Below are 22,023 nucleotides of genomic sequence, written 5' to 3' on the forward strand. Positions count from 1 at the left end.
GTGGGAGTCGGCTGGTTCAGCCCAGAACTTCCCGAAACGCCCACAAATATCCTTCACTAAAAAGTTTCCCTGCACATCTCAAGCAACCATCAGCACAGAGAGAAAGAGTGCTGCTAGATCTCAGAAAATAATGGAGATACCTGCCATTATTTCAGAAACCCTAGCAGCCGTCAAACCCTAGCAGGTGAACAAGATACCTGTGCTCAAACTACTCTAAAAAAAACAAGCTATGATTAATGGCTGAAAACTGAAATATGCAGAAAATTAAAGATCTCACAGCAATTCCAGAGAGTAACACCAACACGATTTGGACCCCAAAGTCTTTTTATTAACCAGAAAATCAGATTACAAGAGAGCTTTTCAGTACAGACTCACAGATCAGATGCCTTGAAATGACCCCCTAAGACCCTATATAAAGGAAATGATCCTAACGGCTAGTTCGAGTGATCCATGTAGAAATGATCTCGACCGTTGATGAGGATCAAGACATCTCTTGATCTCATCCGTCGATTTATTAACTTAAAATATTATTATTTTATTAGTTAGGGCTTTTGCTTCATTTTTTTAATTTTTTATTATTTTATTATTTTTATTCATTTTTTAATTTTTTAATTCATTTAACATGGATCACTGAACTAAGCTTTCGGAAACATCACCTAGGACCTAGGACTTAGGACTCATGAGGGGATTTAAAACATTTCTCGACCCTCAGGACACATTACATCATGACTTTTACAATTTACATCTCAAGGGGACAAGCCCACTTAATACAGACCCCTCATAAAACACCCAGCTCTGCGACACCACGATAATCTAGTAGATCAACACACTAGGATTCTCCTAAAGTTCTAACGACAGGATCAATCCCGGCTTTGGGGTCAGGTTTGAAGGAAAACTCTGCCGATCCGTGGATCGGTGAGACGAAAAACCTTCCGGGACGTAGATTATCATCAGAAAGTTAGGTCCACTTAGGCAAAATACATACATGACTCATGTCTGCTAAGATTATTTACAATTAATACATGCAGACTGGGTTTACAATCAAAAAGATCAAGCTGCTGATGATGGCAGGATGGCACGGACATGCTGATCAGGTGCTGCTTCTTTCTGTCAAGAAAAACGGGGTGCACTGCATGGGTAGTTGACTAGAAGAGGTCAACATCTGGCTCTACTTGGGGACACGTTGCTGCTTGCAGGAATGTGAGAATCCAGAATCTGCATCCATACAACACCAAAAATAAGTAGCGTCCATCAAAAAATCAGCATATACGTTAAGCACAATAAAGATAAAAGCTCTTCATTTATTAACTATCTAAAGCAGAAACGAAAATGCGGAAAAAATAAGGAGTAGAATTAGAAATACGATACAAAGGATGCCCTACGGCATCAGATGTGTTCAATATAGTGCATACTGAGCATTTGCCTGCTTTCAGGCAAATCTGTCGGCTGCTTGTCGGATGTGCCGTGTCCAATTTTGCATATGGTAGGACTCTTTCCTATCCGAAAATCAAGCTGCTCGCGGCCGTCTGATGCGTCAAATCTCCTTCTCATTTTCTTCCTCTTGCGCTTTCTCTTTCTGGCAGGATGAATTACTGATGATCTGGTACTTTCTGTTTCAAAACTATCAGATGAAGTATGTAAGATATGCGTGACATGTCTGTCTTGCATCTGATCTTTATCATTCTTAAGTCTGTCTGGATCACCCTCAATCAACCATCTTTCAATCGAATCAACAACCTCCCAATAATAAGATGAATCTTGTTGCAACAAATGAGAAGGCTCCTGATCTGTTGATGTTCCCTGGTTTCTCTCACTTTCCAATTGCTGAAACCTTTGAACCTGCATTCTAATGGCATCCATCTGTCTAGAGTGTTCAACCTTTATATCACTGATTTGTCTGGCATGGTATTCGTGCATGTCTTTTATTACTTTAACATTTCCTTCCTTTATGTTCATCAAGCAATGCTGTATGGAATTTATTTCTTCTCTGTGATTTGCTTGCATGTCAGCCAACTGATTGTTATGATTGAATGTCATGATAGTCATTTCCTCATCCATAGTGAATAACTTGTTTTGCATAGAGTCAATTTCCCTATCATGATCAGCTTTCATGGTCACCATATTTTCCTCTAAGACTGACAACCTGCTTTGCATGATTCTAATTTCTGTTTCATAATTAGTTTTTATGGCCTCAATTTCCTTAGCATGCTGATTTTGCGTGACCTCCATCTCTCTATTACGTTTCTCCAGGTGAGTGCATAAAGTTTTCACATCATTGACATAATTAGTTTGATTGATTTCCATATTTCTTACCAGCATCATTAGATCTCGTATAATTTGCTTTTGCTCTTCTTTTTCATTGTCATTTGTCCCTGATTTTTCACTATCATGAACTTGATCTGCAATATTTTCGGTGGATGACACATCTTGACATGAAGAATCATCCTGGGATCTTTCAACTGGACCTCCTATCAAATTACTTACATTCTGTTGCACAATTTTGGAGGAAGAAGGCAAGCTGTTTGGATAACCATATCTATCTTCAAAAGCATTGATAATATCAACCAAAGAAGAGAAAGAATCCTTAGGCAAATTGTTAAACCAATTCAAAGCATCATCTTCTAAAGAAAGGACAAATAGACGCATTTTGATATCATCATGATGAAACTGAGGGGGTCTGCAATATATGATCATGAAGCGAATAAACAAGTCAATATGCCTTTTAGCAGCGATTGGATCACCATCTGAAAAAATAGGCAATTCAGGAAGGGCCTCCTCCGGAAAATCATGGAGACGGTGAGTAAAACGACATGGTTTAAATGAATAATCCATGATGAACAATAAGGGATGATAGAACTAGATCTTTGCTCAAGAAAATCAAAAGATGAAAGAAGTGGAGTCGCCACTTGAACAACAAATCTGATTCTAAGATCCGAGAAGCAATCAACAAACAGATATGCGGTAGGCTTCTTGTCTGGGAAAAATAAGAAAAATGGAGTCGCCACCCAAACAGGAAACAAACCCAAGAGGTACTGCTGATATGTGATGAAAAGATGCAAAATATTGAATCTGCCAGCTCAAATGAGAGATGAGAAGATGAGAAGATGCATGTCGATGAAAATCCAGGAACAGAAAAACTCTTCCCCGGCAACGGCGCCAAAAAATGTTGTCGCGCAGATTGACACGACAACGCTCAGACCGGGGGCTGTCACTCTGATCCCCGATCCCTCCGTTTAAGCCTGTCTCCCGCGGCTAAGGGGGGTAGTCCCTGTGAGATGATGAGACCAACTGGCGACCAGTTGGTTGGGAGACACGAGACACGATATGATAAGCACTAGATGGATTTAGAGACTTAATAGACCAGTGCCTTGTGGAGTTAATGTTTAAATGATTACTTTTTAAACGATATAGAAACATGGACCATGAACAACAACCATCTATGACCAAAACGATATCCAGCAATTGAAAACTTCGAAAAGATAAATGCTTAAAACCACCACGAGAATCGTAAATTATTAACTAGATATCATATTTCGTATCTCAAACTTGAAAATTTAGCATCTCAGCATAAAACATATAACGCGAAAGCTCCTGAGACTTGCAAAAATAATTTCCCACAAATTTTTTTTTTAAATCTTTTTTCAATTTTTTTTTTTTTTTTTTTTTCATGATTTTTAATTAAAACATTAAAACTAAAAATCTAAACTAAGGAAAATTTTAAAACTAAACTAAACAAAAAATTAAATTAAAATTAAAAAATCTAACAAAAACATTTTTATTTTTTATATTTTTTATAACAAAATTTAAAACATAAATCAAAATCAAAAATCTAACTATAGCATAAAACTAACGCTAACATTTTAATTAAAACAAAACTAAATAAAAACTAACATAAAAAAAACTATAAAACAAAACTATGTAAAACCTAACTAGAAATCTATTTAAAATCTATGCTACCCTAAACCACGCATTTACAATGGAATACGACCTGCAATCAAAATATGTCACGGGCGGAGACTACGACAAAATCGAAACAGAGATATGCCAATGCGGTGAGACCGAAAATGAGAATCTGAGCAGGAAAAGAAACACAGGGATTTGCAATGGACACAACGATTTCCACGCTACAGCAAAAATGAGAAACGCATATACCCGGAACGCAATTTCGAATGGTGAAATGGAGCAGTAATTTCCACAAGACACGATGAGAGACGACAGTCGATTTTATTACCTGGGCCGAGGGTATACCTGCGTATGTTGAAACCGAAGTTACCTCAGCTGCAGAGAAAAACGAAACGTGACCCAGCCTCAGAACCACTGTAATTTTGACGCGCTGAGGAAATTTTTTGGATAGGAACAGGTGACGGCAAGGTTTTGCAAGACCTCAGGGCGTGCGTTCGATAATGAAAACAATTTCGAGCTGCACTCTGTCACTTTCTTACGGCTTCGATGCCCAGGACCACAGATTGCAATCATACAATTATTCGAGCTTCTCTTGCAGGCATACAATAAGTCGATATATGGATTTATGAAACCAACAGAAAATGAATACGATTTTTATTTTTATTAAAGACTGAGAAATGGTTAATCATAAACACCAATACGCGGATAAACTGAAACCGCGATGAAAATTACCTCTCACGTTACCTGGCTGCCGACGCGTATATACCCGAGTGATGGCCTTGACAGCAGCAATCGGTATCGGAAATGAGAACCCGGTGACAGTGCGTTTGCTTGGCCCGTGCTTCAGAACTTTATCGGTGGCTGGAAATTTCTTTTATAAATGCTTCTTGATGAAAATCCTGTAGCCTCAAACACAAGAAAACAAAACCCTAATGAAGACTGAATAAAACAAAAATTTGAAAACCCTAGATCAGCTAATTAATTTACAGATTTTCGGCCCCTGAAATGCCGGATTTGACAATAATTGCAGTAACGTTTTCTATATATCAGAAATTTTGAACTTCACTGTGAACAGAAAGAAAATCTCTCAATGTAAAACAGAAAAGAAACTTTGAATGATTAACCCAGGGAACAATCAGCTGGGCTCTGCACAGAAAAGCCAGTGGGAGTCGGCTGGTTCAGCCCAGAACTTCCCCAAACGCCCACAAATATCCTTCACTAAAAAGTTTCCCTGCACATCTCAAGCAACCATCAGCACAGAGAGAAAGAGTGCTGCTAGATCTCAGAAAATAATGGAGATACCTGCCATTATTTCAGAAACCCTAGCAGCCCTCAAACCCTAGCAGGTGAACAAGATACCTGTGCTCAAACTACTCTAAAAACAAGCTATGATTAATGGCTGAAAACTGAAATATGCAGAAAATTAAAGATCTCACAGCAATTCCAGAGAGTAACACCAACACGATTTGGACCCCAAAGTCTTTTTATTAACCAGAAAATCAGATTACAAGAGAGCTTTTCAGTACAGACTCACAGATCAGATGCCTTGAAATGACCCCCTAAGACCCTATATAAAGGAAATGATCCTAACGGCTAGTTCGAGTGATCCATGTAGAAATGATCTCGACCGTTGATGAGGATCAAGACATCTCTTGATCTCATCCGTCGATTTATTAACTTAAAATATTATTATTTTATTAGTTAGGGTTTTTGCTTCATTTTTTTAATTTTTTATTATTTTATTATTTTTATTCATTTTTTAATTTTTTAATTCATTTAACATGGATCACTGAACTAAGCTTTCGGAAACATCACCTAGGACCTAGGACTTAGGACTCATGAGGGGATTTAAAACATTTCTCGACCCTCAGGACACATTACATCATGACTTTTACAATTTACATCTCAAGGGGACAAGCCCACTTAATACAGACCCTCATAAAACACCCAGCTCTGCGACACCACGATAATCTAGCAGATCAACACACTAGGATTCTCCTAAAGTTCTAATGACAGGATCAATCCCGGCTTTGGGGTCAGGTTTGAAGGAAAACTCTGCCGATCCGTGGATCGGTGAGACGAAAAACCTTCCGGGACGTAGATTATCATCAGAAAGTTAGGTCCATCTAGGCAAAATACATACATGACTCATGTCTGCTAAGATTATTTACAATTAATACATGCAGACTGGGTTTACAATCAAAATGATCAAGCTGCTGATGATGGCAGGATGGCACGGACATGCTGATCAGGTGCTGCTTCTTTCTGTCAAGAAAAACGGGGTGCACTGCATGGGTAGTTGACCAGAAGAGGTCAACACTGACAATGCTTTGAATTCTAAGCCATATTTGGTGGAAATTCTTCTGGAAACCTGTGTCTCAAACCCTGACCAAAAGACCTCGATTTCTGCATTGATTGGACCTCAGAAAACTTTCTGACAGACTGATATATTCTGGCCCTACTTGCTCATAAATCTCGACCTAGATTCCTCATGAAGTTTGCGCTTGAACTCGGCTTGAAAACAACCATAAATATTGGTCTGGAAGTAGCCTGTTAACCAATAGAAATTTCAGCCTCAACTCAGCCTGAAACTTTAGCAAACTCGGCCTAAACTCCTAGAGCGAAATCTGGAAATTCGTGCCTATGGTCTTTGCTAGAAATTCGTGTTGGTAGTCTCTCTAGAAGTTCGAACCCTTCCTTATGCTCAACAGTTTCTGCCTCCCTTCTTTCCTTGCTCGCCTTGCTCTCTTCTCAATGGATCACATGAGAATGAATGAGAGTTTCTCTCCTTTTTCCTCTTTTGTCTCTCCAAAGTGAGGTGAACCTTAACGCTTAGATCTAATGGCTGATATTCAATCATAGCTCATTAGATCAAGGGTGGAGATCATTTCCTCTCTTGACCCCTTCCCTCATGTGGTCCCCTTCAATTAATGAGTTTCTTAGTATTTTTAATGTTTTTGTACCATGTGGATTTTTCTCTCTCATAAAGTCACTTTTAAGACATAAAAGTCACTTTAATAACATAAAGTGTATTTAGTACTTTTCTCATAAAGTCACTTTTAAAACACATGCTATTGAAATAAAATAAAATACATAGTACATGACTCATAGAAAGTACTATAGCTCCTTGGCATTAATAAAATTCATAGTGTGACTTAGACAAAAGGTCATTAATGTGTCTCCCTAGGCCAAAAGGATAAATGCCTAGGAAACACCTCCTTGGTCCCTTATTTTCAACAATTAAGCCTCGCCCCCCCCCTCTCTCCCCCTTCTGTTTATTCAAGTTTCCAACAATATATTCATATATTTAGCAACTAGCTCAATTTATTGTTTTGGACCTTTTGGTCTTCATATTTCTGTGTGCTGATGGTCTATTTGGTAAACAAAACTATTTGGTCATGTTATTGTTGATAGTTGTTGAATAACCTAATTCATTCTATAAGTTTCTATAAGTTGAAGGCCTATTTTTTTATTATATGGCTTAAAAATTCATATATTCTTAATTGCTAGAATCTAGATTCTATATGGTTGATGTTTGAATGATTAATAATTAATGTACTATGGATGCATGTTTTCATATATTCAGAAGCTTATTTGTCATTTTGCATGTGTTTTTTTTTACACACAAACATACGCTCCTCTCTTGAGGGTTTTTGGAAAATGATGCCCTTGATGCTCTCACACAGGTCTACACTTTGGCAATCTTGCATTAAAAAATGACCAAAACGGTTATATGGTGTCTATATATATATGATGTAATTGTACAATGAATGTTTTTGAAGAAATAAGTAGTTACACTTTCCCTATACTCTCTTCCATTTTTCCTTTCTTTTCGTAGTCTTATTTTGTTTGTATGACTATATGGATGAATAAAGTGCATGTTTATGTTCTTTATACTAGTTATCTAACTACTAAAGCAAAGGTGTGAACAAATTCTCACACACACACAGATAAACAAAAACTCAGCTTCTGAGGTTTTTGGAAAATGATGCCCCTCATGCTCTTACTGAGGTCTGCATTCTAGCAATCTTGCATTAAAAAATTACCAAGACAGATATATATGTGTGTGTGTGTGTGTGTAAGAGATCTAATTGTACAATGAATGTTTTGGAAGAAATAGGCAGTGTTACAAATTCCCTATACTGTTCAATTTTTCCTTTCTTTTCATCTTCTGATTTTATTTATATGACTATATGGATGAATAAAGTCCATTTCTATGTTCTTTATGCTCGTTGTCTAATTACTAGGTTAAAGGCGTGAACAAATTCCATTTCGTTAACAATGTTATTAGAGGAGATTAAGTAGTGATATCTATATATCATACCATACTATTGTTCTCTGTTACTTAGACAATACTGGAGCGATAAAATGCAAACCAACCATACACTTTGTGAATGACTCATTTATTATCTTATCTTTCCTTCATTTGCAGGGAATGTGGAGTACTGTGTCACAAAAGAGAGTTTGATGGATCGACTTCAAACAGATATGAAATCGGCAGCACTGTCCATTCCTAAAAATTGCAAGTAACTATTTTTCCTAAAAATTAATTTCCGAGAGTCATGCTTTCTTTTATTTATAACAATTAATATGTTCAAAAATATGAAAAATTATTTCTGTTAACATTTTATGCAAGTATGTTACACAATACTCTAACTTCGTATCTATAAACTAGAGTGATTTGAATCCTTATATGACTTCTTTAGGAGATTTTATGGTTTGAAAACAATACCTTGGTCCATGTTACTGCTCAAACTAGCAGGGTCTAGGAGGGGATCCTATAGAGAAACTACTAGGTCGAGGGAAACGAAGGAGCGATAACCGATTGTCACCTTGGCTAATGCTCGTTGCTCTTTACAGGCTTTCATTGATGGGAGGAGACTCGGTATATGAGGAACCACAATGATGAATATATCTTTTTTTTGTTCAAGTGAGAGTAGGTCCTTCTATTCATCTATATAAAGGTACATAATATACAAACGACAGCACAAGCTCCGACGGAGCTGTGGCCCACACAATTGCCGAGCCCCTAAAAGAAAACTTGGTAACCATGCCTATGGCCCACAAACAGTTCCAAACAAAACCAAAAGATCGATCAACCAATCAATCAACCATTAGCGAATCCAATGGATAAAAGGTAATCTCGGGTAGCCATGATGCTAACCCTTTAACTTTTTAAACGGACCCAAAATGAAGATTTGCCAGCTCTCTAAACTTTTTCGGGTCCGAAATCAGAGATAACCCTCGAGCTTTTTAATCGCCCAAAATCCTTTGGAGTCATGAGATCCCAAAAAGCCTTATCACCCTGTTTGGACGATCACTATTCATACGGACCCAAAACAAAAATAAAGCACCGCTAAAAGGGATTTCGGGTCCATTTGGTAAATTAACGCTCTTGTAGTTTAGCGCCCGAAATCCTTAGGATGCCTGCGATAACTCCAACCTGCCCACTTTTTAACTAATCAGATGACCCCACAAATCTAAAGGTTAGATGCATTGTTTTTCGGGTTCATACAAAGACTTACTTTGTATATGGTCTTTCGCCCGCTAACTCTATGAATATAGAGTTCCGAGTGCATTTTCCTGCCCGTAAACCCAAGGCAAACTGTAGTTGTTTGCTTGTGAACCTGTTCGCCTTTTTCTCTGTGTTACTTACCCGTACAGACCCCAACTCTTCTGTTTCCATCAGTCTTCATTCTGATTATTTCTCCTGCTCTGATAGTATTCCCTGTCTAGGGTTGCTTGTCTGTGACATTCTTCCCTTAATCGTCCTTGGGGGGTTTCCATCCAGTCATATTTTTTATTACTTCTGGAACAGAGAACCCCTTCATTTGCCAAAATATCCGCCAACCTATTGGCTGTTCGGCGAACATGAACAAAACTAAAGGTTCTCATGGTTCGCAGGTGTGATTGAATACGTTGATAGACTTGTAGTAACCGCCAGTGTTTCGACACTTTGTCTGGTGCTGAGCCATTGCATATTTTCTTGACCGACCTAATCAGTGTTGCGGGGGAGCGCCCCCCCCCCCCCCTCGCTCCCGCTCCCGATCCGTGCTCCGGGCGGGAGCGACTCGGGAGCGGGTCGGGAGCGCGCTCCCGAAATCGCTCCCGAAAAGGGAGCGATTTCGGGAGCGAGCTCGGGAGCGAGCGATCAGCGACTCGGGAGCGCAGGAGCTCCGGGAGCGATTTCGGGAGCGACTCGAGAGCGGGTCGGGAGCGCGCTCCCGAAATCGCTCCCGAAAAGGGAGCGATTTCGGGAGCACGCTCCCTAAAAAAAATTTCGCTCCCTGCCTTTTCGGGAGCGTTTTGCCTTTTTTGCATTTTTTTTTTTGTAGTAATGTTCGAAATGCAATTTTTTTTGAAAGAAACAAATAGTTTTTGAGTGGGGCAACTTAATGATCAAGTCTAGGCCCTAGTATTGATATGTTATTCATGGTAATGTTAAATTCTTAAAGTAAAAGTGACATTTTCTTTAATTTTCATTTTCATCCTTTTACTTAAATTTTTAACATTACCATGAAATGACTCAGGATGTTTGAGAGTGGTTTCGTCCTCATTGGATTTCATATGGAGAAAGTAGAATTTTAGATTTCATTCAAAATCCAGCAGACTTATCAGTTTTTCAGGATTTCAGGATTGGGGGATTGCAATGTTTCCATTGAATTTTGTCATGTATTAGGGTATGGAACTCATATTTAATCAAGAGTACCAATCCCTCTATGTACCTTGATGTTAGTGACATTGGTTGTCGAACTCCTCTATCATGACCCTTCTAAAAATGTACGCATCACTCAAACAAAATCTTGACTTGACATGCTATGCTTTTTCTATCTTATGTTAATGCTTAGAGGGTGATATTAATGACAAAGATCCCTATACAGATACAAAGGTAATGACAAAGATACCTCTGGATATTAATGCTTGGAGGGTGATATTAATGACAAAGATCCTGATTTTGCAACAAGACTAAAAAATTAGACATTTCTCGTGGTGGCAAGAGGCCCAAGCATAAGAAATAGATAATAGATTTACTTCTCTTTTCTAGTTTCTAGTAGCTTTTATAACTATTGACTCTTTCATATTTATTATGATATTTTTTTAAACAATATATGACAATTTAAGTTTGAAGTTGGCAATTATAACTCATTAGTAATGAATTATGAATATGATGCTTCATGAAAGTTGAAAGTTGTTTCATTTCATTTCATGTTATATTATTTGTTGTAATGGTTACACTTAGCTTACAAGTACAACTTTGGTGATCAATGATGATAAATGTTATATATTGAATTTTGAAAGCTTGAAACTTTAAGATTGATGAATCATGAGACTCAATATGTTGTATGTTACTATGTTAGTAACTTGCGGACGTGGTTGATGAAGATTATAACTTCTAGATAATTGTTGTTATATGGTTCAATCTATGCTTTTTTATGTTTTTTATATCTAATTCATCATTCTACATGTTTTTGTTGACATATATGTATCAAAAATTAAAAAATATAAAAATATATATATTTTTAAAAAATCGCTCCGGGATTCGCTCCCAAACCGGGAGCTTCTGAAAATGGTCGCTCCCGCTCCCGTTTTCGCTCCCGCTCCCCACTCCCGCTCCCGCTCCCAAGTAACATTGGACCTAATTATCAATTCAGAATCAACTTCAATTATGGTATTATGTAGATTTGAGTCCCTCAAGATTTCTAGGCATTGTTCAAGGGCCATGAGCTCTGCCATATTATTAGTGGCCTTCCCCAAATGACTGTGAAAGATTGTTTTTATGTAACCCTCTTCATCTCTAATAACTCCTCCATAACCTGCTATACCTGGGTTTCCTTTTGAGGCTCCATCTATATTTCATTTCATAAAACCATAAGGGGGAGGTTGCCAGAAGTCCTTATCAGCTGTTATTTGACTTACCATCTTGTTCATGCCCTGTGGGAAAGCCCCTGTAGGCCCAAATGGAGCAGTATCTGCATATCCTGGTCTTGAGGCTAGTTCTCAGGGGGGTTTTTTATAAGGGTTCCTACAGTCTCTTTGAGATGTCTTATGATTTGAGCCATGATGCTCTGGGATGAACCAATCTTGTTCTTGAAGAGTCTGTTATTGCGTTCTTTCCAGACATCCCAGATTAGAAAGCCTGGAACCAAAGCCCAAACTTTGTTGATTATTTCATTTTCAGAGAAATTACTCCAATTCCTCAAAGTGCTGGTGATGCTGCTAATGCCTCTGTCTGTTTGTCTGAAGATTTGTTAAAATTGGCAACTAGGGCCAAACTCCATGTGGGTCATCTTATTTATGGCAGCTGATATTTTTATTGGATCCCTCTCATCTAGAGGTGTAGGATTGATCTAAAGATCATCCGATTCCGATAAATATTTATGAAGTTATGAATTTATTTATGTTATGGACAAGTTGTTAAGTTGGCCAACATCTTACGTAGGCTCAGAAGCCCAATAGACGTGTCTATTCATCATCTACGTTTTTAGTATAAATAATTGTGGATTTGAAGTCATTTACACACACATTCTTCATGATATCTCCTCCTCTCCAAATCTTGGGTTTTTGGAGAAGGAGAAGACACAAAAAAATATGTTGGATGCCCTAGTTGTAGATGTTCTAAACGCACTCAAGAGTAGCTGTAGTAGAAAGAGCCGCAGTCATAATCCCGCAGGCATAGATGGTGGCCGCAGTAATGAAAAGAAGGCCGCAGTCAGGTGAGATAACTGCAGGCATGCATGAAGGAGCCATAGTCAATTCGCTGTCCAAACAACATTAACTTATCCGCTGTCCTAGCAACCTTACACGTAGTTCATGAAGACATTCATTCACAGTGAGCGTGATCACCTAATCTGCTCTGTTGTCACATGGAAGAGAAGAAGCTGCAGTTAAAAGGAGATCTGTAGCTGCCCAACGCAGTGTGAAGGTGTCACCATTATGCTACAGCCATGTGGCCCTAAACGCTGTAATCATACGCAATCATGGTTACCTATATACGCTGTTCTTTACGCAAGGTAGAAAGATTCATACGCAGTCATGGTCAAATTTAATATGCTGTTCATATGAGACTTATATGCATAGGACAACGAAGCCGCAGTCATAATAATGGAGCCACAGTAAGGAATGAAGCTGCAGTCAACCACAGTCAACCACAGTCAAGGTTGGATCTGGGATTTGGCTATGTCCTCAGATAGGTTAAGGAACCACAGAACTAAAGATTGTCCATTCTCAGCATAAGAAATCGTGGTACCTATAGATAAATTACAGCCTAACTATGACTCGATAATGAGATAAGGGTTCAATGAGGAGATTCGTAGAATATGGCAGTCTCAACATGTTTCAAAGAACAATGACAAGCATCATATATATGTATATAAGCATGATCAATAATGGGACTGCATAATGATGTAAAGGGCAGCATGATCACGATGATCTAAAGGGCAGCATGATCACGATGATCTAAAGGGCAACATGATTAGACAATGAGACTGCATGCTGATGTATGAGGCAACATTAGTGAGATTGCATGCTGATGGATGAGACAACTGATGATGTATGATGCAACATAATGGGCATGAGCAGCATGATGATGAATAGGGCTGCATAACAATGGAAGATGCAGAATAATGGGTAGCATGATGATGAAAGCAGATGAGAAGGTGCTACACGGTAAGGTGTGGTAAATGGACAAAATGGATAGGTGAAGCCGTCACCTTGGATAATCAGTTGAAGCATGTAATATCCCTTCCCTGGAATATTTCTCAAATACCAGCAAACCCCAACCAGAAAAACGTACAAGTGGTATAATAGCCAAAAAACTCACAGAGATGAAATAACGATAGTGCAACCAACAACAATGTAGACATGAAACGTAAACAAATACTCAAGAAATGCAGCAAGAAATGCTAAGCCATTTTATTATACTGGGCAAATAAATGAGTACAGGAGGTGATCAGGTAGATGGCACCTCGACTTGCACAGGGCAAGTGAAGAAATACACTCAGAATAACAAAGGAATGGCCTCACACTGATCTGCGTCCCAGCTGCTAGAAAACCGTCGTGCTGCTGCTGCTGCTGGAAATCGAATGAGGATTTGGGGTTGCTCCCCTCAGAAAAGGCTGAAACTCTGGAATCGGACTCTACTCAATAAACCCAGAAAAATCCAGAAAGCTTTCTTCCCCGAAAATCACCCCCTTGGGGTTCTGTGCAGTCTCTCAAGGCTCTGTGCTGCCACTGAATGAAACCCTCCAGAAATCTGCCTAAAACCTCTGCCAAAACCCTCCAATATGCAAGGGCTGATCCCCTGCTCAATCTCCCAGCACAAATCCTACTGCAAACCCTCAAGCCAGAACTCCTGCCAGAAAGAACTGCGTCATCCCTCTCAGTGCTGCGCAGTCCTCCAAAATGCTGATGAACTACTGCTGAAATGCTGATGAAACTACTGCTGAAACGCTGATGGAAATACCTTGCCCGAGCAGGCACTCGAAGTCCCCCGGGGCTAAGGGTGAGATCTCCGAACGGAGACACTCAATGCACTAAACAGTGCTGCAGACTAGCTAAACAGCCAGCGTGCTCTAAGCCGAAGCGACTATCTCAAATGCTCATAACTGAATGCCAAAATGAGGAAGCTCCTCTCTCCTTTATAGCCTTTGCCTCTCTCAATCCCAAGGCCCACCTTCTCCAGCGCAGTCCCTCTCTTGCCACGTGTTTCTTCCCTATTGCGCAGTCCCTCCAAGTGTCTGCGTGGGCTCCATTTCTGTGTCCCCCCTTTGGCCCCCTTGGCTCCCCCTTAAGTCACAACGTTGTGCTACTAGGAAGTGACTTTTATTCTAAAAGTGAGTTATGTCACCCTTTGCTCACTTTTTTATTCATAACTAACTATAGAAGGCAAAATTGTGCAAAAATCGAATATTCCAATTAGCCTTAGCTAATTAGGAATATTACAAATCAGAATGTCTTCAACTGATCTCAGGTATCATCGTTATAGGAGATGATCTATGCTCAAATGTAGATAAGTCAAAATGTTGACTTCTGTTGTAAATGTACTGTCTCTCTCTTTGCTGAACTTTGAAGAACATAAAAGAATAATTGATCAAGGGTTTCTCCACATTGGGGTTTGTCCCTGGCTGGTGCCACATCTTGTGTCCTCTTGTCTTGGCTTGTCTTCTCTGATTTATATTTATGTTCTATCTGCAGTTTAATTTAATGCTGATGTGATTGCTAACTGTGAAAATTTAAATAAATTGCTCTAGCATAGAACATACCTAAAATTAACATGGTATCAGAGCTGAGGTGAAGACAATTCCCAAGCAAGAGTGAAAGAGCAATCACCAAAGACAGTTGGGACAAGATAAAAGGATCAATGGGTTCCTCATCCCTCTTCAAATTCACCTTGGGTGAAGTCGAAGCAGAGAATATTATCAGAATGGCGCAGCAGAAGGTTTTGATGGCCTACCTAAAGATCACTTCATTGGGAAGTTCGGATCTAAGGGTGGAAGAAAAGACAGATGCCTTGGTCACAATAAGTTCAGCCATTATGCAAAGGAGTGTTTGAATGGCTGAGACACTTCTCTTGATGAAGATAAACAAATCATTCCAGGGTCAAGGGAATGACAGGTAATACAGTTCATCAAGGAGAAATGGTCGACTCTTCAAAGAAAGCAAGGAACCCCAGGCACTTCATCGGATAGATAATCGTGGGATTATACTTGGAGCCAATACCACCTATCCTGAAAAGGGTGTAGGGAATGTTACCCCTCAATTGACTGAGGGTAACTCGATTCATTTATAGAATCTCTTTTATGTACCTGATCACAAGAATAACCTGGTGTCCATGTCAGCAATGGAAGTCAAAGGTTACATCTATGGAAAGATGGTGACAAGGATGCCTGAATTCAAAAAGAGCATGAAGGTACATGTCTAAGATGTATCGAAGGAAAATATTATAAGGGGACCATTCCCCTCATGCCACAGGTCCATAGGTTTGGAACAACCCGAGGAGTTTGAGATTCATGACTGGGAATCTCATGTATGCAGGTGGTAGAAAGCCCTCTATGGCTTGAAGCAAATCACCCCAGGCATAGTATGAGAGGATCAACAACTGTCTGATAAAGCTGAGATTCACTAGGAGTGAAATCAATCCAAACCATTACTCGAAGGTTGTGGATGATAGACCTTTTATACTGGCACCTATGTCTGATAGGTGCAGACCCTGTCATTTGTAGGAGACAGAGGGAGTTGGATTCCGAATGTGGAAAGATAAACTGCAAGCCTGTGACTACCTCGAGGATCTTAACTTCCAAGAAGTTATATGGTAGTGATGTCGGACAAAATTTGGGAAATGCCTCTGAGTTTCATAAACTCATTCGTGTTGATGTTCTTGGAGAATCTCCGTCTAGACATATGTGTTGCAGTTAGCATGGTGAGCTCATATTTGGTTGAGCTTCACCGGATTGGTTCTTAGAATCTTCTGAGATATCTTCAGGGCACAATCTCTCATGGATTGAGATACACTGCCTGGAATATTTCAAATGCTGAGTGGGCAGGCAATGTGAAGGATCATTAGAGCACTTCTCAATGCTGGTTCTCCTTGGGATCTGCTGCGATATCCTGGATGAGTAGGAAGCAGAAGTCGATGGCTTTGAGCACCGCCGAAGCAGAGTATATTGCTGCTAGCATGGCTACCTGAGAGGCAGTCTAGTTAAGAAAGCTCTTCAATGAGCTTTTTGGATACCACTATGTAGCAGGATGATTAGTTCTCCTGTGAGGTCTGGATGATGTGTTCTCCATGACGACTATGTAGCAGGATGATTAGTTCTCCTGTGAGGTCTGGATGATGTGTTCTCCATGACGACTATGTAGCAGGATGATTAGTTCTCCTATGAGGTCTGGATGATGTGTTCTCCATGACGACTATGTAGCAGGATGATTAGTTCTCTTGTGAGGTCTGGATGATGTGTTCTCCATGACGATTATGTAGCAGGATGATTAGCTGTCTTGTGAGGCCTGAATGATGTGTTCTCCATGGCGATTGTGCAGCAGGATGATAAGTTCTCCTGTGAGGACAGGATTGATTAGTTCTCCTGTCGAGGCATCCTACCCATGCAGTCTGGGACTCATGGGAAGTACCTTTGATTTGATCAATGAGCAGGGAAATGAGGATAGGGACCATAGTAGTACCGATGGACGCATCGCTGTATCTACCGTAATCCCTATGCTAGGATGACCTTCATTGATCTGGGATCAATGATACTGGTCTGGGACCAGTTGTAGGAGTTGTACCTACTATGATGCTGACTTCGGGTCGGTTGAGACTGGTCTGGGACCAGTGGTACATACTCTGAGATTGACTTCAGGTCAGTGTAGGACTGGTCTGGGACTAGTGAGAGTGGTACATACTATGATGCTGACTTCGGGTCGGTTGAGACTGGTTTGGGACCAGTGGTACACACTCTGAGACTGATGATACTGGTTTGGGACCAGTGGTAGGAGTGGTACCCCCTATGACGCTGACTTTGGGTCGGTTGAGACTGGTCTGGGACCAGTGGTATGCACTTTGAGACTAACTTCGGGTCAGTGGAGAATGGTATGAGACATTCTCGATCAATTTTTCTTCTTCATGGTTTAGCAGAGCAGAGTAGAGCCGGCAGAGTTGAGCAGAGCCAACAGAGCTGAGCAGAGCCAGCAGAGCTGAGCAGAGCCAATAGAGCTCAGTAGAGCTGAGCAGAGCCAGTAGAGCTGAGCAGAGCCAATAGAGCTCAGCAGAGCAGAGGCAGCGAAGCTGAGTAGAGCCGAGCAAAGCCAACAGAGCTGAGCAGAGCTAGCAGAGCTGAGCAGAGCCAGCAGAGCTGAGCAGAGCCAGCAGAGCTGAGCATAGCCATGCAAAGCTGAGCAGAGCAATGCAGGGCACTGATTTCAGAGATAGTACAGTCGAACATATGGATCATCGGATGGAGTTCTCCCTAGTTGAGAGGGAGTGTTAAAATTGGCAACTAGGGCCAAACTCCATGTGGGTCATCTTATTTATGGCAGTTGATATTTTTATTGGATCCCTCTCATTGAGAGGCGTAGGATTGATCTAAAGATCTTCCGATTCCGATAAGTATTTATGAAGTTATGAATTTATTTATGTTATGGACAAATTGTTAAGTCGGCCAACATTGTACGTAGGCTCAGAAGCCCAATAGACATGTCTATTCATCATCTACGTTTTTAGTATAAATAAGTGTGGAGTTGAAGTCATACACACACACATTCTTCATGTGATCTCCTCCTCTCCACGTCTTGGGTTTTTGGAGAAGGAGAAGATACAAAAGAATACATTGGATGCCCTAGCTGCAGATGTTCTAAATGCAGTCAAGACTCAAGAGTAGCTGTAGTAGAAAGAGCCGTAGTCATAATCCCGTAGGCATAGATGGTGGCCGCAATAATAAAAAGAAGGCCACAGTCAGGTGAGATAATTGTAGGCATGCATGAAGGAGCCACAGTAAATCCGCTGTCCTAGTAACCTTACATGTAGTTCATGAAGACATTCATTCATAGTCAGCGTGATCCCCTAATATGCTCCATTGTCATATGGAAGAGAAGAAGCCACAGTTAAAAGGAGACCTGTAGTTGCCAAATGCAGTGTGAAGGTGTCACCATTACGCTACAGCCATGTGGCCCTAAACGCTGTAATCATACGCAATCATGGTTACCTATATACGCTGTTCTTTACGCAGGGCAGAAAGATTCATATGTAGTCATGGTGAGATTTAATATGCTGTTCATATATGCTGTTCATATGACACTTATACGCACAGGACAACGATGCCGCAATCATAATAATGGAGCCGTAGTAAGGAATGAAGCTGCAGTCAACCGCAATCAAGGTTGGATCTAGGGTTTGGCTGCGTCCTTGGATAGGTTAAGGAACCACAGAACTAAAGATTATCCATTCTCAGCATAGGCAATCGTGGTACCTCTGGATAAATTACAGCCCAGCTATGACTCGATAATGAGATAAGGGTTCATTAGGAGATTTGTAGCATACGACAATCTCAACATGTTTCAAAGAATAGTGACAAGCATGATATATATGTATATAAGCATGATCAGTAATAGGACTGCATAATGATGTAAAGGGAAGCATGATCATGATGCTCTAAAAGGCAGCATGATCACGATGATCTAAAGGGCAACATGATTAGACAATGAGACTGCATGCTGATGTATGAGGTAGCATCAATGAGACTGCATGCTGATGGATGAGATAGCTGATGATGTATGATGCAACATAATGGGCATGAGCAGCATGATGATGAATAGGGCTGCATAACGATGGAAGATGCAGAATAATGGGCAACATGATGATGAAAGCAGATGAGATGGTGCTACACGGTAAGGTGTGGTAAATGGACGAAATGGATAGGTGAAGCCATCACCTTGGAGAATCAGTTGAAGCAGAATGTCTTCAACTGATCTCAGGTATCATCGTTATAGGAGATGATCTATGCTCAGATGTAGATAAGTCAAAATGTTGACTCTGTTGTAAATGCACTGTCTCTCTCTCTGCTGAACTTTGAAGTATGTAAAAGAAGAATTGATCAAGCGTTTCCCCACATTGGGGTTTGTCCCTGGCTGGCGCCACATCTTGTGTCCTCTTGTCTTGGCTTTGCGATTCATAATTATGTTCTATCTGCAGTTTACTTTAATGCTGATGTGATTGCTAACTGTGAAAATTTAAATAAATTTCTCTAGCATAGACCATACCTAAAATTAACAAGATTGCAGCCACCCAACTCCACAATGTAGAGGTGAAGGGGCAGAGGTTGAGCAGATGTTCCATAGTTTCTTCCTATAATTCACATAGTTGGCATTTAGATGGACCGGCTACACCTCTTTTCCAAAGGTTTTCCCAAGTCAGAATTTTTTTATGTTGCACTAGCCACATGAACAATTTGATTTTCATCTAGTTTGGGTTCTGCCATAGGTCCTTCCATACCTTATCAAGGTCTGGAAAGTCCAGTCCAAGGGCTATGCGCTTGGCCTCTTTGAGGTTAAAGTTGCCTTCATTGTTTTTACCCCATCTCAGTTGGTCTGAAGATGTTGATATCAGGATCTTTCTCTGCTCCAAGATGATTTTAAGAGCTTCTGTTGGGGCCTTCAACGGGGAGCCATCATTGTATACCATGTTCTTCCATATTCTCCATTTTCCATCATTTCTATCCTGATCCTAGAAGTCATTTACCCTTAATAACCCTTTGTTGTCTGTATCAATCTTTAGATTGGCAAAATCTACTCTTGACAGTTTAGGTTCTTGTTGCCAATTATCTTCCCAAAACCAAGCAAGGTTTCCATCTCTGATTTCCCAGAAACTGTGTTTCTGGACAATGTCTCTATTCTCCCAAGCTTTGTTCCAAATGTGGGAGCCTTTGATGAGCCCAGACATTCTGATGTATTCTCTTTCTTGCCAGCTGTTTGCATATTTCTGTTTCCATACTTTAGCCCAAGGGGACCCCGATTCCTTTAGCCATCTCCACCATAGTTTTGCTCCCAAAACTTTGTTTAGGGTCTCAGGGTCATCAAGTCCCAGACCTCCATGTGTCTTAGGTTTGCAGATCTTTTCCCAAGCTACCAGAGCCCATTTCTTTTTCTCTTCCCCTTTGCCCCAAAGAAAATCTCTTTGGATATTTCTGATGTGTTGCATAACTCCTTTAGGAGCTGGAAGGGCTAAAAACATGAAGATGGGGACAGTTTGTAGGACAAATTTTGTAAGCACTAGCCGGCCTGCTAAATTCAAAGACCTGTTTGTCCATTTCCAGATTTTGTCCTGGAGTCTATTAGTAACAGGCTCCCAAACTGCCTTGCTCAGAGGTTTGTCTGTAAGAGGTACTCCCAAATATTTGGATGGTAGCAGGTCTCTTTGGAAACCTAGAATTCTTGTGAGATTTCTTTGAATAGCAATGTTAGTATGAAAAAAGAAAATCTTTGATTTTGCAAGGCTTACCTCTGTACCCGCAGCCATGGAAAATTCGTTCAGGATTTGTTTGAAAGCTAGAGCTTCCTTGACCGTGGGTGTACCCTGCAGCATGGTGTCGTCCACATATTGTTGATGGGTCAAAGCATCCCCATTCGGGGTGAGTTTAAGACCTTGGATCTTGCCTTCCATCTTGGCAGATTTGATTGCATTGCCTAGCCCTTCCATCATGAGAATAAAGAGGAAGGGTGAGAGTGGATCTCCTTGCCTGAGTCCTCTTGATGGCTTAAAGGTTTTGGATGGTGAGCCATTTAGCAGTATTGAAAAACTAGAGGTGGTAACAAGGGCCATTACCCATCTTATCCAGTTATGATCAAAGCCATATGCTTTTAGTACTTCTCGGATGTATGTCCAACTTAGCTTATCATAAGCCTTCTCTAGGTCAAGTTGTATGATCATTCCTACCTGCTTCTTGCTTTTAAGTGAATGAACCACCTCATGAGCTTGAATGATATTATTTAGAATTTTTCTACCTTCCACATATCTAGTTTGCTCCTCAGATACGAGAGTTGGAAGAAGGGGTTTAAGCCTATTTGCTATTATTTTGGAAATAATTTTGTACACCACATTACATAATGCTATGGGTCTAAATCTATCTGGAGTCATAGCATTTTCCTGCTTTGGAATCAAGGATATGAAAGAGGTGTTGAGCGCCTTCAAAACAATTTTGTTTTTCCTTGAGTCCTCCACCACATCGAGGATATCTTGCTTGACTATAGCCCAACATGCTTTGAAGAAGTCAACGTTGAAGCCATCCGGACCTGGAGCTTTCCCATTTTGCATCTCTTTGATGACTTCACTGACCTCTTCTTCAGTCATTGTTCTGTTAAGATTATAATTATCTTCTCTTGTTACAAGCTTAGGAATGTGCTTTGTGAAGTCATTGATAAATTGTGATCTGTCTATGAGGGGCTCCTCTGCTATGCCTTGGAAATATTGAACCATAGTAGATTCTATTTCTTTGTGGGTATTGAGCTGTTTTCCTTGAGTGTCTTTGAGATATGTAATCCTGTTATGAGACCTATGTTCCATGGTAGACTTGTGAAAAAACCTTGTATTCCTTTCACCTTCCTTTAACCATTGTACCCTTGATTTCTGTCTCCAGA

General features: G+C 40.2%; 1 protein-coding gene across 5 annotated transcripts in view; it reads left to right on the plus strand.

The window, feature by feature from the left end:
* Positions 1–22,023, plus strand: part of LOC149187843 (putative uncharacterized protein YDL057W) — a 383,231-nt gene that overhangs the window by 221,515 nt on the left and 139,693 nt on the right. For 4 of the 5 annotated variants that reach the window (XR_016255791.1, XR_016255792.1, XM_089411483.1 and 1 more), the window contains exon 6: positions 8,336–8,429. Coding sequence is in view for 3 of the 5 variants with exons in the window: in XM_089411483.1 (XP_089267609.1) it covers positions 8,336–8,429 (94 nt within the window). In the remaining 2 variants the exon portion in view is untranslated. The remainder of the gene's footprint in view (positions 1–8,335; positions 8,430–22,023) is intronic. The other variant, XM_089411484.1, reaches the window with a different exon arrangement.

Source organism: Pinus tabuliformis, chromosome 3_1 (assembly GCF_031772625.1).
Source record: "Pinus tabuliformis cultivar Carrire ecotype Pingquan chromosome 3_1, CPIR1, whole genome shotgun sequence".
Lineage (NCBI taxonomy): Eukaryota > Viridiplantae > Streptophyta > Pinopsida > Pinales > Pinaceae > Pinus > Pinus tabuliformis.